Source organism: Lolium perenne, chromosome 2 (genome assembly GCF_019359855.2).
Source record: "Lolium perenne isolate Kyuss_39 chromosome 2, Kyuss_2.0, whole genome shotgun sequence".
Classification (NCBI taxonomy): Eukaryota; Viridiplantae; Streptophyta; class Magnoliopsida; order Poales; family Poaceae; genus Lolium; species Lolium perenne.
Genome location: NC_067245.2, coordinates 32,179,193 through 32,207,055, shown reverse-complemented (window position 1 = coordinate 32,207,055; position 27,863 = coordinate 32,179,193). Strand labels below are relative to the sequence as shown.

The window sequence follows — 27,863 nt, the reverse complement described above, 5'->3', positions numbered from 1 at the left end:
TCTACTCCAAATTAAGCGTGCAAAACTGCCTGAAACTGCTGAAACTGTTTGTGATAAAAGTGCTGAAATTTTTCAGAATGCTGTAGATCATAATGGTTTAGATTTTGATAGTTGTCATATTTCTGAAGTTATTAAGTTCTTACAAAAACTTGCTAGAAGTCCTAATGCTAGCGCTATAAATTTAGCCTTTACAAAACATATTACAAATGCTCTCATTAAAGCTAGGGAAGAAAAATTAAAACTTGAAGCTTCTATCCCTAGGAAGTTAGAAGATGGTTGGGAGCCCATCATTAAGATGAAAGTCAATGATTTTTATTGTAATGCTTTATGTGATCTTGGTGCAAGTATTTCTGTTATGCCTTAGAAACTCTATGATATGCTTGACTTGCCACCATTGAAATATTGTTATTTGGATGTTAATCTTGCTGATAATTCTATAAAGAAACCTTTGGGGAGAATTGACAATGTTCACATTACGGTTAACAATAACCTTGTTCCCGTTGATTTTGTTGTCTTGGATATTGAATGCAATGCATCTCGTCCTATTATTTTGGGAAGACCCTTTCTTCGAACTGTTGGTGCTATTATTGATATGAAAGAAGGAAATATTAAATATCAATTCCCTCTTAAGAAAGGTATGGAACACTTCCCTACAAAGAGAATGAAGTTGCCTTTTGATTCTATTATTAGAACAAATTATGATGTTGATGCTTCTTCTCTTGATGTTACTTGAATTGCACTTTCTGCGCCTAGCTGAAAGACGTTAAGGAAAAGCACTTCTTGGGAGATAACCCATGATGTTTTTATTTTACTACTGTTTTGTTGTGTCTTGGAAGTTGTTACTACTGTAGCAACCTCTCCTTATCATGTTTATTTCGTTGTTGTGCCAAGTAAAGTCTTCGATAGTAAAGTTGATACTAGATTTGGATTCCTGCGCAGAAACAGATTTTTACCTGTCACGAATTTGAGTAGATCTCTCTGTAGGAAACTCGTAAAATGCTGAAAAAATTCATGCGTGATCTGATATGTATGCAACTTTCGTTCAATTTGAGCTTTTCCATCTGAGCCTGTTAAGTGCCTAGAAAAAAATCGTCTTTACGGACTGTTCTGTTTTGATAGATTCTGCCTTTTATTTCACATTGCCTCTTTTACTGTGTTGAGTGGATTTCTTTGTTCCATTAACTTTCAGTAGCCTTGGGTAATGTCCAGAAGTGTTAAGAATGATTGTGTCCTCTCTGAACATGTGAATTTTTGATTATGCACTAACCCTCTAATGAGATTGTTTTGAGTCTGGTGTGGAGGAAGTTTTCAAGGGTCAACAGAGGAGGATGATATGATATGATCAAGAAGAGTGAAAAGTCTAAGCTTGGGGATGCCCCCGTGGTTCATCCCTGCATATTTCAAGAAGACTCAAGCATCTAAGCTTGGGGATGCCCAAGGCATCCCCTTCTTCATCAACAACTTATCAGGTCACCTCTAGTGAAACTATATTTTTATTCCATCACATCTTATTTGCTTTACTTGGAGCGTCTGTTTGTTTTTGTTTATGTTTGAATAAAATCGGATCCTAGCATTCCTTGTGTGGGAGAAAGACACGCTCCGATTTTTCATATGAACACTGGTGTTCTTAGCTTTACTTTAATGTTCATGGCGAAGTTGAAAGCCGCTTCGTTGATTGCTATTTGGTTGGAAACGGAAAATGCTTCATATGGTAAATGGTATATTGTCTTGAATAATTTGATACTTGGCAATTGTTTTGAGCTCTCAAGTAGATCATGTTTAAGCTTTTGCATCATGTAGTTTAAACCTATTAGTGGAGAACTACTGTAGAGCTTGTTGAAATTTGGTTTGCATGATTGGTCTCTCTAAAAGTCTAGATATTTTCTGGTAAAAGTGTTTGAACAACAAGGAAGACAGTGCAGAGTCTTATAATGCTTGCAATATGTTCTTATGTAAGTTTTGCTGTACCGGTTCATACTTGTGTTTGCTTCAAACAACCTTGCTAGCCAAAGCCTTGTACTGAGAGGGAATGCTTCTCGTGCATCCAAAACCTTGAGCCAAAACTCATGCCATTTGTGTCCACCATAACTACCTACTATGTGGTATTTTTCTGCCATTCCAAAGTAAATTGCTTGCGTGCTACCTTTTAAAAAAATTCATCCCTTGTCTTTGCAATACATAGCTCATGAGAAAGTAGCCTAAAAACTATTGTGGTAATGAATATGTCGCTTATGTATCTTAGTTCTTATAAGTTGCTTGTTGAGCGGTAACCATGTTTCTGGGGACGCCATCAACTTTTTACACCTTTGTTGAATATCATGTGAGTTGCTATGCATGTTCGTCTTGTCTGAAGTAAGGGAGATTTGTCATGATTAAATGGTTTGAGTATGCATATTGTTAGAGAAGAACATTGGGCCGCCAACCAAAGCCATGTATCATGGTGGAAGTTTCAGCTTGGACATTAATCCTCAATCTCTTATGAGAATATTATCTGTTGTTGAATGCTTAAAGCATAAAAGAGGAGTCCATTATCTGTTTTCTATGTTGTTCCGGTATGGATGTCCTCAAGTTGAGATCTATCAAAACTGAGAAATCAAATGCGATCTATCTCCTTGGACCTTTGTACAGGTGGCATAGAGGTACCCCTTTGTTACACTTGGTTGAAACATATGTAATGCAATGATAATCCATGGAAGTCCGAGCTAATTAGGACAAGGTGCGGGCACTATTGGTATTTGATGCATGAGGCTTGCAACTTATAGGAGGTTTTATGCATAACACATATGAATTATTACTACCGTTGACAAAAATGTTTCCATGTTTTCAAAATAAAAAGCTCTAGCACATGAGTAATCCATGCTTCCCTCTGCGAAGGGCTTTCTTTTACTTTATGTTGAGTCAGTTTACCTACTTCTTTCTATCTTAGAAGCAAACACTTGTGTCAACTGTGTGCATTGATTCTTACATGTTTACTTATTGCACTTGTTATATTGCTTTATGTTGACAACTATCCATGAGATATACATGTTACAAGTTGAAAGCAATTGCTGAAACTTAATCATCATTTGTGTTGCTTCAAAACCTTCTATTAAGAATCTATTGCTTTATGAGTTAACTCTTATGCAAGACTTATTGATGCTTGTCTTGAAAGTACTATTCATGAAAAGTCTTTGCTATATGATTCAGTTGTTTAGTCATCATCTAGACCATTGCTTCGAATCACTTCATTCATCTCATATGCTTTACAATAGTATTGATCAAGATTATGATAGTAGCATGTCACTTCAGAAATTATCCTTGTTATCGTTTACCTACTCGAGGGTGAGTAGGAACTAAGCTTGGGGATGCTTGATACGTCTCAAACGTATCTATAATTTCTTATGTTCCATGCTAGTTATATGACAATACTCACATGTTTTATATACACTTTACATCGTTTTGATGCATTTTCCGGCACTAACCTATTAACAAGATGCCGAAGCGCCAGTTCCTGTTTTCTGCTGTTTTTGGTTTCAGAAATCCTACACAGGAAATATTCTCGGAATTGGACGAAACAAGAGCCCACGGTCTTATTTTTCACGGAGCCTTCCAGAACACCGAAGAGGAGACGAAGAGGGGCCACGAGGCGGCCACCCCACAAGGTGGCGCGGTGGGGCCCCTGGCCGCGCCGGCCTATGGGGTGGGCCCCTCGGGTGCCCCCGACTCTGCCCCTTCGCCTATTTATTCTCTCCGTCGCGAAAACCCTATCACCGAGAGCCACGATACGAGAAAAGTTACTGAGACGCCGCCGCCGCCAATCCCATCTCGGGGGATTCAGGAGATCGCCTCCGGCACCCTGCCGGAGAGGGGAATCATCACCAGAGGACTCTACATCATCATGCCCGCCTCCGGACTGATGCGTGAGTAGTTCATCCTTGGACTATGGGTCCATAGCAGTAGCTAGATGGTTGTCTTCTCCTCTTGTGCTATCATGTTTAGATCTTGTGAGCTGCCTATCATGATCAAGATCATCTATTTGTAATGCTACATGTTGTGTTTGTTGGGATCCGATGAATATGGAATACTATGTCAAGTTGATTATCGATCTATCATATATGTGTTGTTTATGTTCTTGCATGCTCTCCGTTGCTAGTAGGGGCTCTGGCCAAGTTGATACTTGTGACTCCAAGAGGGGGTATTTATGCTCGATAGTGGGTTCATGCCTCCATTGAATGCAGGGACAGATGTGAGAAAGTTCTAAGGTTGTGGATGTGTTGTTGCCACTAGGGATAAAACATCAATGCTTTGTCTAAGGATATTTGTATTGATTACATTACGCACGGTACTTAATGCAATTGTCTGTTGTTTGCAACTTAATACTGGAAGGGGTGCGGATGCTAACCCGAAGGTGGACTTTTTAGGCATAGATGCATGCTGGATAGCGGTCTATGTTCTTTGTCGTAATGCCCTAAGTAAATCTCATAGTAGTCATCATGATATGTATGTGCATTGTTATACCCTCTCTATTTGTCAATTGCCCAACTGTAATTTGTTTACCCAACATGCTATTTATCTTATTGGAGAGACACCACTAGTGAACTATGGATCCCGGTCCATTCTTTTACATCTGAAATACAACCTACTGCAATCATTGTTCTCTGTTGTTCTTTGCAAACAAATATCATTCTCCACACCATACGTTTAATCCTTTGTTTACAGCAAGCCGGTGAGATTGACAACCTCACTGTTAAGTTGGGGCAAAGTATTTTGATTGTGTTGTGCAGGTTCCACGTTGGCGTCGGAATCCCTGGTGTTGCGCCGCACTACACTCCTTCACCAACAACCTTCACGTGGCCTTCATCTCCTACTGGTTCGATAACCTTGGTTTCTTACTGAGGGAAAACTTGCTGTTGTACGCATCATACCTTCCTCTTGGGGTTCCCAACGGACGTGTGCTTTACCGTCACAAGCAGGGGGGGAGGAAAGAGCCAGCCTTAGGCGCTGAAATGGGCCCAAGTTTGGACTCCTGAAGGCCCAGGAGGCCCATCCGGGTGGAAATAAGCCCAGATTTAACATTATCACACTTGACAACATCGCCCAGACCTCTAACATTCCACGAGCCAACGTTAAAACACATACTGCCGTTCATCATTGATACACTGCAAAGCACCAGGCACACATCCAAAAAGGGGAGCAAACTGCAGAGGGATTTTGGCCTAATGCCAAGGAAGAAACAGGAGGGGAAAGACAGGGAAAAAAGACACACGAAGCTCGACAGACCCGCGAGCTTAACAGCCGCTCAGACACAGAAGTCCTTGCACCGCAAGGAGACAGGCGATCCGTACACCCCACAACCGCCACTGAAGACGAAGGCCGGAGTAGGTTCGCCATGCTGCAAGGTTGCAGCATCATTCTGACACCGGAGACACCTGGGCAGTGGTGGCGATGGCGTCAGGATCGACACCGCAAGCCACCGCCAAAGCTTGGAGGCGAGGGAGGGGAAGAGGTCCGGGGTCCTGCCCGCTGGTGAAGCCCGTAGCCTCCGCCACAGATCGCAGCCTAGGGGACCCACCCGAGAGGTCAAAGCGAGAGGCTTTAACAGCCTTGGCCCTGGAGAGCATGTTGGTGAAGACGGTCGGTTCCTTGGAGGCGAGGCGAGAGCTCCGGCGAGCTTTGAACGCCGAGTCCACCTCCCTCTTGCGCCTGACACGCTGCTTACGGACAGCGTCCTCGTGCTCCTCGAACTGCACCGATCCTGCTCCGGGAGGAGCCTCCACAGCCGCGGAACCGGAGGAGGTACCGTCCTCTTCTCCTGAGGAGGGGACGAGGGGCGTGGCGGGCACATTGAGCGTATCGTACCACTGTAACAAGAGGGGCAAGGTTTTAGGAGAGGAAACAGGCAAGGAGGAAGGGTAGAACGGAGAGGAAGCGGTGGAGACCTATTCAGCGCTCATCCCCGTCTCAGGGAACTGGGAAGCCAGCCGACGGGACAGCATCTCATCCCACAGCACCACTGGCGAAGCAGGGCCAGCAGGGACAGGGTGGTGGACGCCGTCCAAAGGGACTCCGTCGATGTCATCCATGGCGGCGGCGCGCGCAAGACCCGCCTGCCGCCTCGCCACGATGCGCCCCCCAGAGACTCAGCACCGACGCAGCCAGGGGCCTGGGCTTCTCCCGGAGAGGAGGAGTGTCACCAGGCACGGAGTCGGTGTCGACGTCGCTAAGGCGATGCTCCTTTTGACCATCCTGCGGGGAGGGCGCAGCGGGCGCAGCGGCCCACAGGCCAAAGTGACCAGGGCTAGAGGAGGAGGAGTCCTCCTCCACAGGCCAGACTTTGACGGTGCGGATGCGCACTTCAGTCTAGGTACCACGGACGGAGTTGTGGACGAAGAGGATAGGGGGAGCCTCCTCTACTGCGAGCCGGATGACAAACCGCACCGCAGAGAAGTCCAACCCACCGAGGCAGACGGGATCAATGCAGCAAACACTGCCGATAGAGCTGAAAGCCGCCCGGATTCCGTCTTCCTCCCAGTCCTCCAGGGGGAAGCCGGTGGCGGAGATCTGCGCGAAGAACCGGAGCGGCGCGTCGGAGCGGTTGTCCCCTTCATCCGAGCGCACCAGGGAGATGTCGTGCCCATCGAAGGCAATGGGGAACAAGCCCATCGCCTCCTCCCTGGCCTCCGCGGTGGCAAAGACGAGCATCATTGCTCCGAAGTCGCTCGCCGCCAGTCAAACCTGGGGGTTGCCGGCCCTTTCCTCCAAAACGCGCTGAAGCAGGTGCCCGGGGGAGTCAGCAGCAGGGGTGATGAGGGCGTAGGCGTACCGCTCCACGCTGTTTTAGCCTGCCGTATGTAGGTAGATGTCGACGACCTGGGGCCGAGCCGGGGCGCGGGGACACTGGCAGTCACCAAGCCCATGCTGAGCCACAGGCGTGGCCAAGCGGAGAGGGATCGGGGCGAAGGTTGGAGGGCCACGATGCAGGAGGCGGGTCGCCGGAGCTGCAGAGAGCACGGCATTGGACGGAGCCTCTCTGAGTAGGGAGAGGCCGCCCGAACCAGAAACCTCCATGGCGCAGCCACGCGGGTACGGGATGGGGACGCGGGAGAGGATACGGAGCCTCCGAGCCAAGTCCGGATCGGCTGCCGCGGCCGGCACCCGCGGCGTGGTTGGCGAAGAAGACCTGGAGCGCCTAAACCTGGGAGCAGCGGGAGGAGATGAATCAGCAGGGAGGGGAAGGGACGGGGCAGAGCGAGAGTAAGTCAAAGGAGGCAACTCACATCCCCACCGGCGGTGACCTGATCTGCCGCAGGCGGCGCAGCGGGTGGGATCCCTGCACACTCCAACCCCGTGCTCGGCAGCCAGGCAACGGAATCAGAGCTTCTTCCCTTTGACAGTGGAGAAAACAAGGCGTCGGGGCGTCGGTTTTTTGGTGGGAGGAGGGGGGAGAGGAGGGCTTCCATATAAGAGCGCGGACCAGAGGAGGAGGCCCTGTCCACGCCTGACGACAGGCGGAGCAGCGGGCGGCGTCCCCATCTCCCAGGATCTGCGGCTCGACCGAAAAAGAGGCCGCAGGCCGGAGAGCCGGAGGGATGGGGAAAAAGGGGCCTCGTGCGACGGTTCCCAACGCGAGCACCCACCAGAAACCAGAGCAGAGGGGAGGACCGGCGGATCAAGGCGAGCCGCCGCGGGAATCCTGCTGCTCGGGTCTATGGAGGCAGCGGCAGGTCTAGGATTCGGGTCAGCGGAGGGAGGGAGGTAGGGGATGGGGCGGAGTGGGAGGAGGCCGGAGCGTCGGCATGCAGCGCTAGGTCAAAAGGAGAGCTGTGCCTTACCAAAACGGGCTGGGCCGCAAGTGGGGACCTGGCCAGGCCCACTTGTTGCACATCCACACACGGGTTGACCGAATCCATGTAGGACGACGCATGCACGCTCGTAGACCGTGCCGAACCGGCAGGAGGAGCTGCGTCCTCTCCGGTGTACATCACCAGCGCCCAGCAAGGAGGCCCGGCCGGAAGGTTGGAGACGGCCGCTTCCGCCTCCGCGCGCGAACGGTGAAGCAGGTACGTCGACCGCCCCAGCCGTATCTGACGGTAAGCGAGGATGAAGTCGCGAATTGCTGGAGAAGCAGCGAAAGAACAGAAAACGCCGCGGCCATGGCCGGCGACGGTGAACGAGTCGGGATGAGCGGTGAAATGGTAGTTCAAGGCATTCGCCACACAGAAACGGTTGAATTTTGGTGACCGACTTGCCGGTGTGATCCAGAACTTATGAGCCTCTCCATTACCAGCGATCACACTAGCAACCATGGTGTGGAATCGGAGGAGCATAGAGTCCAAGAAGGCCGCACCTGGGGTGGGGTACGGCACGCCGGCCGATCTGGGGACGGGCAGGGGCTCCTGCGACGGAGCGACATTGCCAGATTTTCCGGGGACGGCAGCGGTGGAGTCGGAGCGGGGAGGGCGGAGCTCGACGTCAGGAACGCCCGCCACCATGACTCTTTCCGTCGAGGGGACGGTCGGAGCATCTGGGGACGATGCCGACAGGAGCAAGGGGAGTGCGAGTGTGGTGGGTGGAAGGAGAAGGCTGTGGTGGACGGATCCTAGCGAGAGGCAGGCCGTGGCGGCGGCCGACGAGGAGTCGCGCGTCGGCGACGCGCTGTCGCCTTCGCGGTAGCCAGAGCTCTCACTCTCCATCCTCCCCTCGTAATCTGCCGACAAGTTGTGGTTCCTTCGGTTAACAACTTATAATTCTGACTGTGATTTTTAATTATAATATGTTTAAAAAGTATATAGATATATATGAAATGAAAGAGAATTGTAAGACGAATGCAACAATACCATTTACATCATATACGTTCTCTTCTGCATGTGCAAGACAGCTGCTCGTGCTGCCCGTGTGTCTCGTGTTTTTCTGCAATTCTGGAGACTAGATGACCCGGTGTGACCCGGCGCACAGGCAAATGAAAGACAATACTACAATCATAAGTTTTAAGCGTCTGTTTTGTTTAGTTGTCCCCGGCGCAAAAGAAAAAAAGCGAGTCTTATTGTAACCATAAGTTTTATCCATATTGTTATATATGATTAAGATTTATTGGCTTTAAACGGTGATACACATGGCAGTCCTCCATTAGGAAGCAGTTGGACTGAAGAGTATACTTTGCACAAAACTACAGTAAATCAGCAATGCTTAGTATGTATCAGATGGAATGTTACTGATAAGGCATGCCACTATATGGTTGTATCGATAGTGGAAGAAGACACAATACTGAACATTATTTGACGCCAAATAGCAGAACATGTAATTATTTTGACTAACTTACATGTAAATAACACAACAATCTCTGTTAACATTCACAAAAAAGTAACCTACCTTATCAAGAAAGCAGAAGTTCATCAAACGGTTATAAGAAGGAAATGGTCCACACATGATAATGCAAGCCAAAGTATTTTTTCCAAGAGACAACAGGAAAAGGTTTCTTGACATTTCATTAAATTTGGAACAGATAAGTTACAAGATTGATTAGAAGCCACCTCCATTGAAACAAAATCCTGGCTACTAATCACCCCTGGAATCGCCATTGACGCCACCTCTTTGTGTTTTACACTTGGGCATCTGGTCCAATACCACCATTCCCGGACTGTGTCCCGTTTTTTAGGCTCCAAAAAACTGCACGCTTCGTTTGACGCGGTCTGATCTGGGACTCACCTGATAAAGAACATTGCATGAACAGGTGGTTCACATCTTCGAGAGCATGGAGGCATAGAGTGCACTGTGTATTGTAAGGCAGTGCTCACTTCTATAATCTGCCTGATCGCACACGAAGTGCAAGAAAAAGTAATAGCATACAATTAATGCAGTACAGCTCATCTGCGCAAATAGTCTGACATGATTAACAAAATGAAATGCTTGACATCATGATGGCATGAGTCGAGAAGAAATCTAACTCGCGAAAACCAAAGATAATAGGCCAAGAACCAAACACGTGGCATGTTGCAACCATATGTACCAAAACACGACACATCCTATCGCTTACAATGCTAAATCTAAGAACTATATTGACATCACATATTATGTTCTTGTGAAAAAAGAAATCTCAGTTGACTCAGGATAACAGCAAACATGATGCAAATTATTTCGAAAAGAAAGGAGGGCCACCATATCAAGATTTAACAGACTCAAATATTTCTATAGCCATATCTTCAGTTTGCAACCCACAGGAAAACGTGCAATGCATCAACAAATTCTTACAGAGAACCATAGACTATCCTTCAGTATAAATATTAGCACATACTCCTACTCCCAATGTCATAGAAATCTGAACTACTACAAGTAGATCTACTTTAGGATTACTATGGAGCAGAAACTCCAACTAACATATTTCACTTCAAAAAGTAACTTTGCCACAAGTAGTGCTATTGTAGTTGTTTCTGTTTAGGCATACGAAAATATTATGGCAAGGAGATCCAACAATTTTATCATAAACAGTTTTATGTATGCCCGGACCATTAAAAAATATGGAACAACAGAATAAGTACCATTTCAAATAGTACCATCTCATTTTCTTGGTGGGCAATCGTGTAAACAGTTATCAGATTTTTTTGGAAACCATGGGCATTTGTTTCTATTAATGAACTAAGACCATTTTTTATGCCGAAAAGAATCAAACATATGTTTATATATGGGTTAGTATCTCTAAAACAAAATATACCAATGGGTTGTTTTTAGTCTACAAACCATTACTTCACAAATGGAAAATAAACCAAGTTGTTTGAAGAAGAGTTTAAAGGTACACAACAAATGGAGTAATTCAAGTAGATTAACAAAGGAAAATGCTGAAGCTAATTTCATTTTGTAATAACTCTGCAAGTAGCGTTGCCATCATTCAGTATTGGCCTACCCTTTTCATTTACCTGATATGCTCAGCTAGTGTTTCAAATATACATTGAACTGGCGTTTAAGGGGGAAAATTCAATGGGTCATAGCAAAAGAAGTGTGAGGCCTATAAATTATACCGGAAATCCAAAGTCATTGTGTCACTATATACGACGTAGCCCAAACCATGCTCGTGATTAGAAAAAAATTGAGGGGGCCTTATTTGGTTTATTATGCTGGAACACACCAAAATGAACATAACATGGTAGTACCTACATGAGGAACATTTCTTGCAATACATGTGGCCGCTCCACCAATCTAATTTCCATCAACTCGTTCTCATCAATTGCGGTGACCATCTTCTCTGCATATTCTGGAACGGGGCATGTACAAATGTTGCTTCCTATCTAAAGAGTTTCAAAACAAAGATAAAATCAAGTAAATCATTGAGACTGTCATGTAAATTCAAATAAAGAATTATACCGGAAATCCAAAGCCATCGCTCGACGCACACTCACTGCCGTTGCCCGGCACGCGCTATGTGACCGCCGCCATCATCCAACCACCCGCGGCCAGGCGTGGCGGTGGCCTCATTTGGTCGCATGTGTCTCTTTGGCATGTCTGTCAGTAAATACAAAATAACCAAATTAAAATAGGCATAGTTGAATACGAAGCTACTCATCACATCAAAGAGCACTGATATTTTCAGCAAAACAAATCAATGAGTTTTCAAATAATGATAGTTTGGGGGCAAGATGGCCTGGGAATGGTGAGTGGTTCTACTCCACTTCTCAAATCAAATCAAATCAAATCAAAGAACCGGGGAATTTAGCTTGGGGATTTTATCCAGCCTCCTAGCCATGGGAATCCTCTGGCCTCCTACCAAAAAAGGAGCTCAGGCCCCACATTCCACAGACGTCTTACGGGTCAGCAGATCCCATGGCAACAAAACGACATAGAGCTCACCTTCGCATCTCGAGTCCATGGATCTCACGGAGCAGCGCCATCACACATATGCCCCCGCCATCTCACGCATGAACCGATCTGTGGACAAAGAGAGAAAGTGAGAGAGGGAGAGGGAAGATGCATTGAGAGGAAGACGACGGCCTTACTCGTGGAGAAGCTCGTCGGCGCCGAATCCGTGCTCCTCCTCCTCCGTCCCAGCGCCACCCCTTGCCGCTCCTCCACCTCCGGCGCTAGGTGGGTCGAGGGGGAGAGGCCCGACGGCGGTGGCGGCTCGTGGTCGATCATGGCGGAGCTCGCCGGCCATTGCCACAGCCGGTCTCCCAGCACCACCTCCTCTTATTCTTTTCCTCCCGTGGAGGCGCTCGTCGATGGGTCCTGGCCGCCGCCGCCGGTCTCCCCGCGCCCGCGACGAACCAGGCCAGCCCAGCCCCACGTGCCTTCTCCTGGTCCTCCCCAACCTCCTGCACGGTAAGTGAAATAGATATTTATGTACAGATGGTCATGCTTCAGCACTAAAACAAGATAAAATTTATTGATCAAATTCTGACATGATTTTGCCACATGCGCCAGTGATACCCATTGTGGATACAACCCTGTTGAAAGGGTTGAAGAGTGAGGTTGAGTCAAGTCAAAGTTTCATGCAAGCACGCAACTGAAACTCCACTGAAAGACACAGCCCATCATTGACCAGACAAATTAGGACCAAACTATGATAAGTAACGGTTTCTTCACAAAATGTTGAAGCAGGACACATCTATCGCTTGACACTCGACTGGTGATACATCAGGTTCAACCTGAACAACATCAAGCCTCTTTAGTGCAGATTTGAGAGACGTACCTGACATTGAACATGTGCAGCCTCTTTAAATCTCCTTTCGAAGGCTAAAGCTTCAGCAGCATCACTCACTGGAAATGCAGTAGGTAACAAGAGACTATGAGTGTATAACAGAAGAATATTATTGAGAGCATTGTCAGATTCTTTGTTAGTCAGAGAAAACAAACCATTCTTGCCTAGAGACACCAACCCTTTCTGCTGCCAACATCACAAGATAGGTGCACACACCATGGATTTTCTTAACTCAATGCTGAACAATAAACCACACCAAGCATAAGTATATATACACAATTACTGGCCCTACAGACATGAGACACATAAATAAATTGATATTTCGCGATCTGTAACATGCAATACCAACTGAAAGCGCTTGTATAAAGAAAATAAAAGTAACATCAATTAGCCTTTCGGTGAGCAAATGGGAGAAGAAAAAATGTGAGAGCCGGTTAGCACCAACATGAATAATTGTGAAGAAAAATCAGAGGTATCGTATGTTTTTTATTAGAACCTGAATAAGCATAAAACGGATGCATGGCAAAGCCTACTTTTAGATATGTGATGGATAATGGAACACCAAGTTCACAATCTCATTCATAGAATTCAAGAATGTAAAAAATCAATGCTAATTTTGTAAAACAGCTTGCTTACCACATACAGTAAAGTTACTGCCACATAAGACTATTTTTCTTCCTACATTGATTTGAGAAATAGGGGCAATCTGCATATGGAGTTGGGAAATTATGCAAGGGGAAGGGGGAGGATAAACATACCCGGAGCAGACATGCAGTCCATGAACGCAAAGATTCTGAGACGATTGAGACAAGTTTTGGGACACGGAACATCATAACAACATCAGATGCCACCAACGATATTGGCGTTGATGACTGAGGAGGCGGAGATGGTGTACCCTTTGTTACAGCAGGAATGCCTACCAGAAGTTAATTTTGTAGATAACAAGAGAGAATGAGTGTATAACAGAAGAATATTGTTGAGAGCATTGTCAGATTCTTCATTAGTCCGAGAAACTGAACCATTCTTGACTGGAGACACCAACGCTTGCTGCAGCTGTATGCTTTTCGAGAAAGTAACCTGCTGGGAAAACTGGACAGCAGCATCCATTTTTGAATTTATCCATTCCGTATTACTGAACATCTAGCCTCAAATAATTTGTCTGGCCAGACCTCTCCTATGTCATCCATTTCCAAAAGAATAACCTTTAACCGCATAGGAGAACGATAAACTTTAGTTTCTCCTCGATTTATAAAGAATAAGTTGACTACTGTGAGAATTAAATACCTCAGCTCTAAATTCCTCCGAGAACGGATATTTGGCATCCCACATATGTCAGATATTATAAATGTTGTATTGAACCTGTCTCTGAACATGATTCCTTCTCATACTTGATCAGCAAACACAACAATGCTTTATCTCCTTGAAACTACCTGAGTAAAAAGTAAGTCAGGCAATCAAAAATATTGATTTATCAATTTTAATATGGTCAAGCTTTAGTACTCTGCCATAAAAAAAATCAAAACAAAACTTCATAGAAACTCATCCACAAACCCAGCATACAAAATTTCATAAGAATTTCAGTTTTGCAAATTCCTCTTAGAACAGCCTATCACTCTTATCTGAATGGTAATAACAACAACAAACCAAGCTATTAATGAAACTTTTCATAAGTCTGGTCACTTAGATTTTACACCAAGAACATGGAGTCAATGATGTGGTAACATAAAACCACGATATAAAGCACGATATATTATATTGGACACCGTTGCAACCTGTGGAATGCTTAGTTATGAAACTGAGAGGTCATGCATCAGAGAGAACGTCAAAAATAAAAGAAGAAAACGACCACATGGCACGTTACATAGATCAGTATAGGCAATATAACATTTTAAAAAATCCTAAATGCAGAGCAAACAACATGAATGTAATATGATTAATTTGCATCACACGAATGTTGATGCTACCTCTTTCCCCAATAAGGCTGGACGCTTTTTTCAATGTCTCATCTATTTGTTTGAAAAGCACCAAATACTGAAGTGAAAATAGAGATATAAACTGAAATAGGATTCGTGTTAGTACCAAATAGGATCTTATCAAGGCTCCGATTTGGGATGAACTCGTAAACGAACAGCCGCTCCTGCTGCTCCAAGTAGACGCCGACAAGCCTGACAAGGTACTTTTGCTCCTCCACACCTTGTGTTGACACCTCTTTGGCAGTCTTTTCACTGCTATTTCTCTTCCCTATTCGGCAGAGTACCCTCTGCAAAATGGAACTAATAATAAATTGTGCTATCTGAATTTCCTTTTTTGCAACGGGGCTATCTGAATTTCAATGTGTTGTCTGATTTCTCCATATGTACTCCCTCCGGTCGGATTAAATTGACGCGGGCTAGGCAGAGGAATACAGCTACGTACATACCACCAACGGCTCGTCAATTAAACATGACCAGAGGGAGTACCTTGTAAACCTCACTGAATCCTCCTTCGCTGAGCTTGTTGATTTTCGTGAAATCCCCGGTTGTAAGAGTGTTGAAATGTAAATCATAATGGAGTCAACACTTTTGATGTCCTTGACCTTCAAGCAGTGATAAGCAAAGAACAAAATCAGTATCTAACACGTTACATCAAGATGAATCGTTCTGGCAATCTATAAGTAGAGAGAAAAGAAGAGGAGGAAGGGGGAGAAACCAACCGAGACTGCAACACTCAAGCAGGGCGAATATAGAGTGTGCTGCTGCACAGAGGAAAAAAGAGGCTGAATCATAAGCGGCTGCTACACATTAAGACGTGATGCTAATGAATGTAGGAGTAGGAACCAAAAATCAAAGATAAGGGAATTCATTTTGAGAGATCTCCGTTCCTCTCCACTGGACCTGAGGCGGACGGCATGAGAGGTGAAGTGAGGGGAGGGAAGGGGCGCTCACCGAGAAAGATGATGTTTCCTCTCGGACCAGCGCCGCGCCTCCGCCCGCCAATCGACGCGCATCCACTTGACGCCACACTCGCGCCTGGCCCTCGCTACCAGCAGCACCACACCCAGACCCACCGCGCGCGCTGCGTAATGCCGCTCGTGGATATGTCCTCGTCGCTGCCGGTCTCCCCCGCGCCGCCTCCTCCCATGAGCACTGATTTTCTTCCCCGACGGATCCCGCCGCAGGGCATCCTCCAATCGCTGGGGCTAGGGGTTGCGACGGCCTGTAGACAAGCACAAGGCAGAAGAGAACGGATGAGCGCGAGAGAAGAGAGGAGGAGGGGTGTGGCGGCGGAGAAGCAATGGGCCGCTTCCTGCCCATCGCCGCCAACCCCAAGCAGGAGGGCCTCGCGCCGGTCCGTCCCCGGCCGAGCCCGGCGCCTCCGGTCGCCGCCGCCGCGGTTCCATCACGCGCCGGACCGTCTCCGGCCGCGCCCGACGCCTCCGTTCGCCGCTGCCGAGGATCCGCCCCGCGCCAGCCTGTCTCCAGCCTCGCCCGCCTCACCTCCACCCGCCGCCACCGATGTCGCCACCCGAATGGGCCGCCCAAGCTGCTCGGGCTGGCTGCTCCTTCTCCGGCGCCGCGGATTCGAGGGAGAGGCGGCGCGCCGCTGGCCTCCGCTGATGATTGGGGAGGAGGTGAGACGAGGATTGGTGAGGAGGAGGGGCGGGGATTGGGTCGCGGATTTGGATGCCTCGATCTAGGTTTTCACTGTCCCGCGGATGGAGACGGAAGGTGACCCGAACGAGCGTACGTGGCTGTCTCTAACCGTTGGCCCCCGCACGTAGCTGGCCCTAGGCGTCATAGACTCATCCAGAGAAGCAACTGGTGAGAAAAAATTCACCACATCGGACGGCTGAGGAAGAAAGTGGGAGGTGAGTTTCACAAACGTGCGACCCAGATCAATGTGCCCCTCTCAGATGGCCTGCTTGGCCGAGTAGTCTTTGAACATTTATAGGAGAAATGCTATTCCAACCTCATACTCTGTGACCACACTTGGTTTGACTTTAAAGAGATATATGAGGAAAGAAAATCAATCGCATTATTGGCAAACTTGACAAAGTTCTTGAAAACCATTACCGCAATGGGGTGAAGCTGAAAACACTTCACCGTTTTCTTCACCGTTTTCTTCACCCTTACAAACCATTACCTGGACAGGTGGCTCCAAAACGCTGTTAAATCAAGGACCGAAAAACATAGCTTAACGTTGTATCCTGTCATTGAGGAAAGCTCCTATAGCTTATTCCCGTGTTTGGTTTTGTCTGATAAGGCAGCTGCAAGTTCTATTCAGGATCTTCGCCTGTTTTATTGCGCTTTCCATCGCACATCCGCACTTGGCTGCCTGAAAAGATTAAAGATTTTAAGTCTTTGTGCCGTGCACATTACTGAAGAAGGATTAGGGCAGTTGCTCTCAAAATCTTTAGTCCTGGAGCGGCTGACTGTAGCCTCATGCAGTGGGATAATTTGCTTGAGAATACCTTCTACCCTCCAGCAACTCAAACTCACCTGTATTAGAACATGCGAGATGTTGCAGCTGGTAGAGATCGATGCTCCAAACGTCTGCACTTTTCACTATAGTGGGACCTCCCAGGTAGAAATATCTGTCTGAAATTCTTGGCAGCTTAAGAATGTTGATATGTGTGGTCTTACTACATGTCTGCACCCGGCATTCTATCTTATGCTCGAGCCAGGCTTCCATCCATCGCACAAAATGTTGAGAGCCTTATCCTGTGCTCTCGCAAAGAGGTATATAGCACTTGTATATTAATTGGAAGAACACTTGCAATAATAATGTTGGGATTTATCCTTCTTTAGAATGTGGACACTCCAATTCTTCCTTTCAAGCTCATCCACCTCAAGAAGCTAGAAATCGGAGTCCTCAAATCTGCAGAGGCCTCTACAAGCTATGATGCCTTCTGTCCACATCTCTATTAGTGTACTTCCGCTTGTTTACCCGAACAATGGCGTTGATACTGATCCTACATTTATGTGTATGCAGGTACAACGAGATGCCTTGAGGCAGGATCATGTTCTTCAAGACGACGAGAAGTACTCAAGGCGCAAGCCGGAGTGCCAGTATAACAGCCTCAGGCAGGTGACGATCCCGGGCTTCAGTTCAGCCAAAAGCCTGGTTGAGCTGACGATCCACATCCTTGAGAGCGCACCTTCGCTGGAGCGCCTCACGCTGGACACAGCCGCCGGTGGGCGGTGGCTACAGTAGAAGGACAAGATGTTGTGCTTCAAGAGAAATTAGCCAGTGCTGGCCGATGAGCAAGACACCTCTAGAAAGCTCACAGCGCTGTAGAGGCTGCTGGAAGATACATCGCGGGAAGAGTTACCCCGGGTGTTAAATTTCTGATCCTTCAGCCATGTAGTTGATGCCATACTGGCAAGCCGTAAATCAATGCCGATGTGGTTTATCTTCTCTTGTAGATTCCAAAGAGTTCTATTTATAGCAAATGTTCCATCTATTTACAAATGATGCAGACCAACGTTTTTTAAGTGTATGATTTACTACCTCTGTTCCAATGAATAATGCTAGTATATTAAATTTGAAAAGTCAAACCATGTAAAATTTATGCAAGTTCTTACTACAAATTATTAAAAAGCAAAATATAAAATCAATATAGTTAGATTCGTCAACAAATTACAGAATATTATATTTGTTGATATTTAAAAAAAAATTGGTCAAATTTTATTTGACTCGACTTAAAAAAATATACTAGCCTTATTCATTGTAACAGAGGGAGTATATAGCTAGCCCTAACATAACCAATAATATTCAATCATAGTATTCCCATCCAAATAAAAGATAACTATGTTAACTTTGAACCCATCCAAAATTTCAAGTGCAAGAACATCATTACTAGGCATCTAAAAGCACCCAGAAGTAGGAAGACAAGAGAGGGAATAGCCATGGGGTGAAAAGAGTGGAGATTGTCCCGTGATCCCGTGCATGTGATTGCCATCGAATTCACGTTGTTTCTTGCTTTGGGATTCATGCTGGGAAATATAATTAAGTTTCCTGAGGTTTTAAAAATCGTAGACAGATTGATACGGGCAGTCCTAGCTAGTGGTCAACCGCCAGGGAGAGAAGGAGCGGTTAGTTTCTAACCAAATTTTCTTTCCATTTTAGGCAAATTTTGAATTCAGGGAAAGTTCTGCATGCATGCAGACGAACTTGCTGATTTCAGCGAGAATCTTTCCCTATTTCGTATATTTAAAATGTTTTATCTTCTAAGATAGCTCAGATTTAAAATCCATTTTCACCAATAAATCGGCTTCGACGAGATCTACAAAACTAGCACACATGTTGATATGTTCCGAGAAACTTTTTTTTCGGCCTAAAAGTTATCAACCCTCCCTATTTAAATAATCAACCGTCCGTACTTGAGTGATCAACGGTAAATGTTTAAAATTATCAGCCCCTAAAAGTTAATTTTATTTGAAATATTTTGACGGATTTTTTAGCTCACATGTTATTAGCTGATATTTCCTTTTCTAACAATTGACGAAATTTGCCATTCATGGAAAATGTTACATGCATTGCCTACGAGATAAAAATAATGATATCATCGAGAATCTTTCCTAATTCTAAATTTAAAATTTTTATCTCCCAAATGATAACTCGAATTTAAGATACGTTTTCACTAATGAATTCGTCTCGACGAGATCTTCAAAACTAGCACCCATGTTAATATGTTTCGACAAATCTTTTTTTCGGGCTAAAAATTATCAACCCCGAAATACGAAATTTATCAACCGTATAATTAAAAACTTATCAACCCAAAAAGTTAATTGAATGTAAATTTTTTTAAGAATTTTCTTTTAGTTTACAAGCTATCAACACGATGCCTCGTTAGTTATCAACAGTAAATATAAATCACTACCAACCCTCAAAAGATAATTTCATTTAGAAAAATTTTAGCGAATATTTTTTAGTTTACAAGCTCTCAACCCGGTGTCCTGTTATTTATCAACCGTAAATTTAATAGTACTTAATTTGAGTAGCAAGTGGTAGTTCATTTGAGTTGCAAGTGAATCCCCCACCCGTTATTTCCCCCTAATTAAAAAACCAATAGCCCGAAAAAGGGAATTAAAAAATTAATGCAAAAAAACATGAATTACCATACGAAATAACAACAAAAACGGAATTGCAAAAAAAAAGAATTGTCAAAAGGGAATTGCAAAAAAAAGAGAATTGAGAGCATGCCTCGTGCTGAAAAAAAGAGCGAGATGCTATGTGCATGCATGCATTCAAGAACGTGATGAAAAGTTGGCTCATTAAATGCAAATCCATGAGATGCTCTGTGCATGCATGAACGCGCTTGGGTGCATGTAACTTGCAAGTAGAAACACTAGCTGTTAGTGTGAACACACAGCTACATGTGAATGCAATTAACACTACGCGACAAAAAGGGGGACCGTTGCATGTTGGACAGATCGCTGCCGCGCCAAACTAACCGCGTGAGCGATTGATTGCCAGGGAGGGGATTCAGATTGATGCAATAAAACATAGTGGTTTGGTGCAGACTAAGTCATTTCTCAAGAGGTGAACCACTCGTCAGCAAGATCCGTATCTAAGGCTGGATGGTATCGGTTCGGCCGTTGCTGCTTTATTTATAAAGCGGGGCGAAAGCCTATTTCGAGGATCTAAGGGCATGTACTATGGTGGGGAAAGCAGTCTTCCCTTGTGCCTTCCACGTCAGCCAAGAGAAGGCAAGAAAATGGACCGTACAATGCTTTGTTGCTTAGGGTCTTCTCTAGCACATTAAATGCTTGCAAAAATGTAGGAATCAACCAGGAGGCGGAGCAGCAGGCCAGGCTCCTGGCCGCCGCGCAGCAACTCGCCGCCCGCGCCGCCGCTCCAACCGCCGCCGCCGACGTCGCTCGCTACCGCCGGCCTGCGACACCTCCATCCGGCGTCGTCGCCCCATTCGTCGACCTCGAAGCCTCGGACGACGAATGGTACAAGCCATCCCCGCCTCGGTGGGGAGACGCCGGCCAGGGCAGCAGCAGCTAGGCCGCGCCGCCGCAGGTCGACGACGACGGCTCCGACGACGACGGCGGCGACTACACGGTGTTCTACCGCCATTTCGGCATGTAGAGCGCCGTGTTTTTAAATTAGCAGTTGAATTCCCCTAGCCGAATTCGAAATATAGTCGAATTCGGCCTCTATGTATGAACTTCGCCCGTTATATAGTAAATATCATTAAATTTAGTCTAAATTCCCGTTTTTAGCCGTAGTTTGTCAAGTTTCCGTTTTTCAAATTTGCATCGTCGTCTTCGCCTGGGCACGCGGCTGGGAAACTACTCCCCACGCCAAATCTTCCTCCAACCCGGACGAAAATTTAGCCGGATTTGGGCGTGGGGAGCGCCAACGAGTGGGGATGCTCTGATAAGAGAAGTTCCCTTGCGGAAGGGAAGGCTTGGGCCTTTCTTCGCTATCTCTCGCCTCCACGTCTGCAAATGTCCTACGTGAAGCTGTTAAGGGAAGGCTGACGTAGGAGCGTTGTACATGCCCTAAGGCTCGATGGAAGCTTGGATTTTCTTAGTCTACTCGTGCGAAACGCGCGTACCTCATGATCATAATTATCTGTGGCGACAGCGGCAGCGATGACTAGCTGCCTCCACGGAGTGCGTAGCGTACGTCTTTACTCACATCGCATCGCACCACAGTCGTCTGCTGTCACTCTCCCGGGCCATCGATGTCGATCGCCTGGGACACAGAGGCCAGTGATTCTTAACTGTGCCAACTGATTGGAGAGATGGTTTGAGGCTACGTTAAATCAGCTGGGATCGCCTAGCTCAGGTTTGGTCAGACACGAAGCGCGCATATCACGAGCTCACGATACGTCAAGGATGTTCCAAGCAATGCGTCTCCTTCTCAGGTACGATTGAGATTGGGTTAATTTTGTGTCATCGCCGTATATTGATGCTCTGCAGCTGGGTTGCTCTTTGAGAGTGTAGCGCGACGAAGACGAAGAGTGGGGCAGCGGGAAGGGCGAGCTCAGGCTCGTCTCGCCTCCTCTCCGCGTCCTCCGGCTCTAGCAGGTTGGCCGGGAAGGTGGCCATCATCACCGGAGCTGCGAGCGGCATCGGGAAAGCGACGGCCGCCGAGTTCGTCAGAAACGGCGCCAAGGTCGTCATCGCCGACGTCCAGGACGACCTCGGCCACGCCGTCGCGGCCGAGCTCGGCGGCCCGGACACGGCCTGCTACGCCCGCTGCGACGTTACCGACGAGGCGCAGGTGGCGGCCGCAGTGGACCTCGCCGTGGCACGCCACGGCCGCCTCGACGTCATGTTCAACAACGCTGGCATAACGGGCGGGAACTACGCGGGCGGCCCCATCGAGTCCATGGACATGGCCGACTTCGACCGCGTCATGGCCGTCAACCTCCGGGGCGTGGCCGCCGGCATCAAGCACGCGGCGCGGGCCATGGTCCCGCGCAGCCAGGGGTGCATCCTGTGCACGGCCAGCACGGCGGGCGTGCTGGGCGGGTCGGGCCCTTACGCGTACAGCGTCTCCAAGACGGCCGTCGTCGGCATGGTGCGCACGGCGGCGGCGGAGCTAGCGGCGCGCGGCGTGAGGGTGAACGCCATCTCTCCGTACGCCATCGCGACGTCCATGGGGACGCGGTCCGTGAGGGACATGCTGGGGCTCCCGTCAGTGGGGGCTGGCGACGAGGACGAGGAGGCTGTCAGGCGGGTGTTCGACGAGGATTTCAACGAGATGGGTGGCGGCATAGTGCTGCGCGCGGAGGACGTGGCGAGGGCGGCCGTGTTTCTGGCTTCTGACGACGCCAAGTACATCACCGGGCATAATCTTATGGTAGACGGCGGGTTCTCCGTCGGGAAGCCGCTCAACGTCCCGTCGATTTGAAGACGGCTTGATGTCGTGTTGGGTTGCAGGAAATGAAATGATGAACGTATCCCCGCAAGAGAATGATGAATGTAGATAATTGTTGAAGTTTAGATCGATTGAACTGTCAGAAAAGATTTTCTTCCGTGCACAGGATCGCATTGTTTTTCGCGTTGTGATTCCTGCTGCAAGTAGTACTAGAACATAGATGCGCGCGTTGCCGCGCCCGTCATAATTAGGATAAAACTTACAATTTAAACTTAGAATTTAGAACTTTTGAGCGTTTTGTACTTATTAGCGCTCAGAGTAAAAGAAGTTTATACATAACCACCCACATTCCAAAATACCATGCATACTCCCTGGAAATGATGAATTTATTTGACACTTTTCAGCAACCATGAATAATTATTTGCTTGGTTGTTTCTTTTATATAATAATACAAACTCCAAAAAATGGAGAACAATGTACCAGTTATTTCGTACCCATGTTGGACAACAATTAACATGCATGTGTATCTTTATTCAGTTGCTCCTCAATTTACAGATTGTGCTGAAGCAAAACAAGATGTCACAGGGAAAAAAATCATAATAGTGATGTACACTAAATTCAAGAAGGGGTGTACAATTAGATAAGTACTGATGTTCTAAGGCCAAGCTAACTTTAATGGCTGAATCTAGAACTGGACCGATGGTCCAAATCTAGTTTGTAGCAAGCTGCTCTTCCTCTGAAAGGCATACCACCAAAGAAAACAAGATTTTCTTGGGATAACATAAATAGGCCAAAGAAAGTAGACATCTTGCCATGTGGAATTCCCTCAAGAAAATGGTTCATAGGATCTTGTATCATGTCAAAACAAAATATTTCCTACATCACTTCTGATCATGTTAGCACTTCTGGGCCAAATTGCTCCGAATTGTCTTATATCCTGCATCAATTACGAGAAGAAACATTTTAATAGCACCGGACAATTGCAGCATAGAATGACAACAATTTAGAAGATGGAAGTTATTTGAGTAGGAACTCATGCAAGAATAAGAACAAAAAATCATCTTGGTCAAACTTTACATTGTTCCGCCACAAAGCATGTTTTGACTGCCATGGTGTTTGGAAAAAAAATTATAGGCCATCTTTTTAGGAACGGAGGTGGTACATACCATCTTCAAAAGTTTAGTTTCACGGGCAGCCTCCAAGTCAGTAAAACCAGGCAAGAAAGGCCAATGCTCCCATTAGCTAGCCCACTCTCGGTCTTAACTGAAGAGAGAAATTCCAAGGCTTCAAGGAATCTACACATGTACATACAAATTCGATATGCTAAAAAGAAATTTCTGCTTGTCAGTTATCATATATTGTGACTCAGATAACACATCTAATCCACAACATAACTCATTTAGTGGAGAGAGATCGACGAAGCTAATTGTTCCAAGCTGGGCAGATACGAGCCGAGTTAAACCTGTAAAATATCTTCCTTTGCCTAAATTTTTAAAAAAATCTTTCATCAGTTGTATATTGTGTCTTACCAGAAAAAATCACCGGCAAACACATCTAAGCACAAAAGAAATAGTATCTTGATTCCACGTACTATATGCTACAGCAAGGTAGTATAAGAAAATAGCTTTTGATCCCTATTTAAAATCTCAAAATTAACAGTAGTAAGCTAGAGACGTGACTATATAAATCCATAAAAAGAGGGTTACCTGTACAAGGGAAGAACCCAGACAATAGTTCAAGTGTCCAATCCCTCACCGAGGCATCTTCAGTCAAAGGTAATAAATAACCATCAATATACTTGGACTGCTACACCCATACTGCATAATTGCTAACACTGGAGTGATTTTGTAAGCCCCTTGAGTCCGATCCATCCCAGAAGACTAAGCTTCATTAGGTTCCTCTGAGATGGAGATGAATATCTTAAGATTTGATCATGCTATTGGACTGGCTGTTCAAGGTATTAACTGTTCCTACTCAGCTTGGCATACCCTAAATTATATCTCATATTCATGGTTTTGTAACATGAATAAATGATAATAGCATGCCCGAGACTACTTTGAGTAACAATGCTTTCAGAACTTGTATCATATATGATTATATTTTTGTAGGATGTTCGATCCGTATGTGCTGAAAACCTACCAATCCTGCGATCATGATGGATTATAAGAACTGTATGCATCTTCGCGTATAGGCAAACGCGAAAGGGAAAACTTACCATTTGCTCCAGGATCGAGAGTATGAGTGTTAGTTATTGGGCTATGTGTGAACTGTTCAGGATATCCAAGGAGAGAAGTTATTTGGTCGCATACATATTTTTTGTGTGAGCATCTTGGAAGCGTTCAAGTATATGATATATCAGCAGCAATGGATCTAACAAAGCATTCTCGACCGAATATATATGTATGTTTGTACCGATTGGGAGTTAGTCTTGTGACAGTGTACCACCAATTTGTTTGCCCTTCAGCTTGAACATGAGCGGATAATTATTTCAGCTATCTGGTTTATAAATGCACATTCTTTCTATAACTAAAAGTGGACAATCATTTGATAATGTGTAGTGAAAGTTTTTCTTACTTAGTACTTGCGGCTTATCTAGACAGATACTTTTGTCCTGTGTCCCCCAGCATCAATTTTTTTTAGATACAATGGTTAGGCTTATATATTACATACTATTTGATTAAGATTCATTCCCCCCCTTCATAACAATGATTCAAATTGATAACTAAATTCTGAATATTAGATTGCTCTGTAGGAAGTACCTTTCCTACTGTTTCATCAAATTCCTTTCCTTGCACCAGATAAGCGCTCCAACTCCAAGATTTATCCTTCTCTAAGGAAGAACACTTCCGTTTTTTCTTGGCACAAAATCCATGGCAGTGTCACCAAATATTATTTATTTTTCCACCATGTCATATACATCCGTGCTGCAACAAGGAAACATTCTAGCCCGTAGAAAGCGCAACGATTAGGTTTATTGGGCCGAAGAAGACTACCACGTATATCCACGTGGAAGGAGGTGAAAGCACAACAATATACCTTAGAAGTTCGAACCTTATCGTTTATCATAGACCAGACAATAGATCTCCCTCTATATGGCAAGTAGGTTCATCTAGCCTAGAAATGCATTAAATCCAACACAACAGGAAATCATGTCAGATATAATCCATTATCCACCTGGAAATTTTGATGCACAATACAAGAGGACCCAAAAATATTTTAAAGCCTAGGCAAACAGTAAAATCGAAGGCTTAGAGTGTTATTTTTTTGCTAAATACCAATGAAAATAGGCTGCGCCGGCCAGCCGGAAGCCTGAGCAGCAGGGATGCTGTGTCCGCCACATTTAACAGTACTTATTGAGTCAGGGGCACAAACCAGAAAAAAAATATCATGCTTTAATCTACAATGGATATGATTTGCTAATATAGAATGTACCTTTTCTGCTTCATACAGTTGTTTCAAGATCGATTTTTCTTTAGAAAATTACGAAATCAATATGTTTCAGTTTCATTAAAGATTGACAAAACACAAAAACCTACCATTTATATTGCCTCCACCTTGATCTACATAATGAGCAGTACCACTGAGAACATGTAACATAGGAACAATCCCAGTTGATATCAGAAAACTGATATGCACAAATAACCGCTTTGTAGTTGTTTCAAGATTGACTTTTTTAAAGAAAATTACAAAATCAATATGTTTCATTGAAGAGTGACAAAACTCATTTGTCTTACCTCCACCTTGATCTACGTAATGAGCAGTACCACTGAGAACATATAACATGGAACAATTCCACTTGATCTCAGAAAATTGATGTGCACAAAAACCCTTCTTTATTTGGAACAGAATCAGCACTATAAACTCAAGCACTCTATACCATAGAAGAGATATAGACACACATAACTTCAAAGCCTCCAGTAACCAGTTCAGAGAATTGCAGGTCCATTCAGCAAGCACCTTAGGACTGCTTTTGCATAAGCATTGATTATAACTAATATTCACATGGCAGTACACAACTGGTGTGAATAGTTTGTAACCATATGAAAATAGTGCGACTGCATGGAAATTAGTTGAACCAAAAATATAGTGAACTTAGTAAAATATACCTTAAGCATGTAAGTACTGCCAAGACGAATGAGCTCAAATCTTGGGCGACTAATTAGCAATTCCATAGGACATCACATGAATAAATCACCATGCGAGAGTGTACCACTGGAATGTTAGATAATCACATCATTAGAAGAGTTGCAATATTTCTGCTATTAAATAAAAATCTAATCACGCCATATCAAAACAAAAACTTAGTTTGAACATAAGGCCAACAAATTTTAAAAAAATTGCGACAAAGTTCACAAGAAATAGGAGTAGAATTCATGTAGTTTACATTTAGACAGGACGTATCTTCCCCTCCGCTTCACTGGGATCCAGACTTCAGTGCTTTAATATCAGGAGGTTGTCTGTCTACCGTAGGAGAGTGGAGGCGTGGTGTCACACTACCATGGTGGTTCGCTCAAGGGAGGGTTGGGCAAGGGGAATTGCAGTCTCGCGGAGGAGAATTGCAGAGCTTACCAGCAGCAGTTGCCCAAAACTTATGGAGAGAAACGACATCGTGATGCGTGTCCGCTCGCCGTTGCCATCCATAGACGTTGGAGGCAAATTCGAATCCATCTGTTACACTTACCAAGGAATAATATCTTCATCAAGAACAAGACTCAAATCTGGAATATGCTCATAGTGTACGTAGTAACAGCCGAAGAAAAGACATGCACAAATACAGAAAAAGCATCTTGTTCATTAAATTTGAGAGGAAGAAGAAGGAAAATAGGTGGTTTTGGATCCTCTACACTCCTCATGTGCCTGACCTTATTCTTCTCAAGCACGAGCCTGCAAGAATTTCACCGGCGGCGCAGCATCTCAACTTCCCCATCCCGCTTCTCCCCCCCAAACCATCAGCACATCAGGTCGCTGATGAGTAGACAGTGAATGGGAGGACGACGAAGAGACAGGTTGGCTGGGAGGAGGGTGAGGGGACTCTGCTGCGGCTGCCGCCGGCGCCACCATCGCTTGTGCCACGAGGTGAGGTAGGGTTCCCTAATCAGCCTGTTTTGCGAGAGGAAAGGAACCAAAGTACCTATAGGCCCATTTAAATTCTTCTTCGCCCGATTAACCACAGAACCGGCAACTCGACGTGCGGAGTAGCAGCCCTGTAGATGGGCCAGCCCATTTGACGCGAATCGCTGCTGCGAAGAGGCTCCACTTCTCCAGCGACGGTTCGGTAACTTTGGCCAATCTGGAGCGTTCAACATCTATATCCGACGGCCAGCAAACTCAAATCGCTGTGGAGAGGTCCTACTAGTTTCATTATACTGTTAACTAA

General features: G+C 45.6%; 2 protein-coding genes and 1 long non-coding RNA gene across 32 annotated transcripts; 1 reads left to right on the top strand and 2 right to left on the bottom strand.

Annotated features, from left to right (window-relative positions):
• Positions 1-9,346: 9,346 nt before the first annotated feature.
• Positions 9,347-16,388, bottom strand: LOC139835978 (uncharacterized). 14 transcript variants are annotated; one of them, XM_071825954.1, is made up of 14 exons: positions 15,589-16,388; positions 15,357-15,398; positions 15,124-15,239; positions 14,744-14,924; positions 13,949-14,094; positions 13,423-13,866; positions 12,820-12,902; positions 12,656-12,723; positions 12,366-12,410; positions 11,964-12,278; positions 11,818-11,895; positions 11,335-11,472; positions 11,128-11,224; positions 9,347-9,684 (listed from the first exon to the last, which is right to left on the bottom strand). In XM_071825954.1, the coding sequence occupies exons 1-4, from the start codon at positions 15,955-15,957 to the stop codon at positions 14,906-14,908; spliced, it is 546 nt and encodes a 181-aa protein (XP_071682055.1). In that variant the 5' UTR covers positions 15,958-16,388; the 3' UTR covers positions 9,347-9,684; positions 11,128-11,224; positions 11,335-11,472; positions 11,818-11,895; positions 11,964-12,278; positions 12,366-12,410; positions 12,656-12,723; positions 12,820-12,902; positions 13,423-13,866; positions 13,949-14,094; positions 14,744-14,905. The 14 variants fall into 14 exon arrangements, 13 of the variants coding, with proteins under 13 accessions (XP_071682055.1, XP_071682048.1, XP_071682053.1 ...); XM_071825947.1 differs by having other exon boundaries at positions 9,349-9,684; positions 11,128-11,258; positions 11,364-11,472; XM_071825952.1 differs by lacking the exon at positions 9,347-9,684 and having other exon boundaries at positions 9,768-11,258; positions 11,364-11,472; positions 13,423-13,580; positions 13,684-13,866.
• Positions 16,389-21,346: 4,958 nt separating this feature from the next.
• Positions 21,347-22,615, top strand: LOC127331716 (short-chain dehydrogenase reductase 3a). The gene is made up of 2 exons (XM_051357895.2): positions 21,347-21,527; positions 21,607-22,615. Exons 1-2 carry the CDS (start codon positions 21,499-21,501, stop codon positions 22,517-22,519), a joined length of 942 nt encoding a protein of 313 aa, XP_051213855.1. The 5' UTR covers positions 21,347-21,498; the 3' UTR covers positions 22,520-22,615.
• A 370-nt stretch (positions 22,616-22,985) lies between these two features.
• Positions 22,986-27,593, bottom strand: LOC127331717 (uncharacterized). Of its 17 annotated transcripts, none has more exons than XR_007869952.2 (7): positions 27,349-27,593; positions 26,871-27,154; positions 25,523-26,698; positions 25,246-25,428; positions 24,193-24,386; positions 23,653-23,969; positions 22,986-23,423 (listed from the first exon to the last, which is right to left on the bottom strand). It is a non-coding gene; the product is annotated as an uncharacterized lncRNA (long non-coding RNA). The 17 variants fall into 17 exon arrangements; XR_007869964.2 differs by having other exon boundaries at positions 23,653-23,781; XR_007869959.2 differs by having other exon boundaries at positions 23,653-23,749.
• Positions 27,594-27,863: the final 270 nt, after the last annotated feature.

Bases quoted from the DNA above. Each gene is read 5' to 3' on its own strand.
- LOC139835978 (XM_071825954.1), bottom strand. From the start codon at position 15,957: ATGGGCAGGAAGCGGCCCATTGCTTCTCCGCCGCCACACCCCTCCTCC. The intron at 15,399-15,588 runs GTGAGCGCCCCT...TCCTCTGTGCAG, and splicing joins AGGAAACATCATCTTTCTCG to CAGCACACTCTATATTCGCC. The intron at 15,240-15,356 runs GTTGGTTTCTCC...CACTGCTTGAAG, and splicing joins GCTTGAGTGTTGCAGTCTCG to GTCAAGGACATCAAAAGTGT.
- LOC127331716 (XM_051357895.2), top strand. From the start codon at position 21,499: ATGTTCCAAGCAATGCGTCTCCTTCTCAG. The intron at 21,528-21,606 runs GTACGATTGAGA...TTGAGAGTGTAG, and splicing joins GCAATGCGTCTCCTTCTCAG to CGCGACGAAGACGAAGAGTG.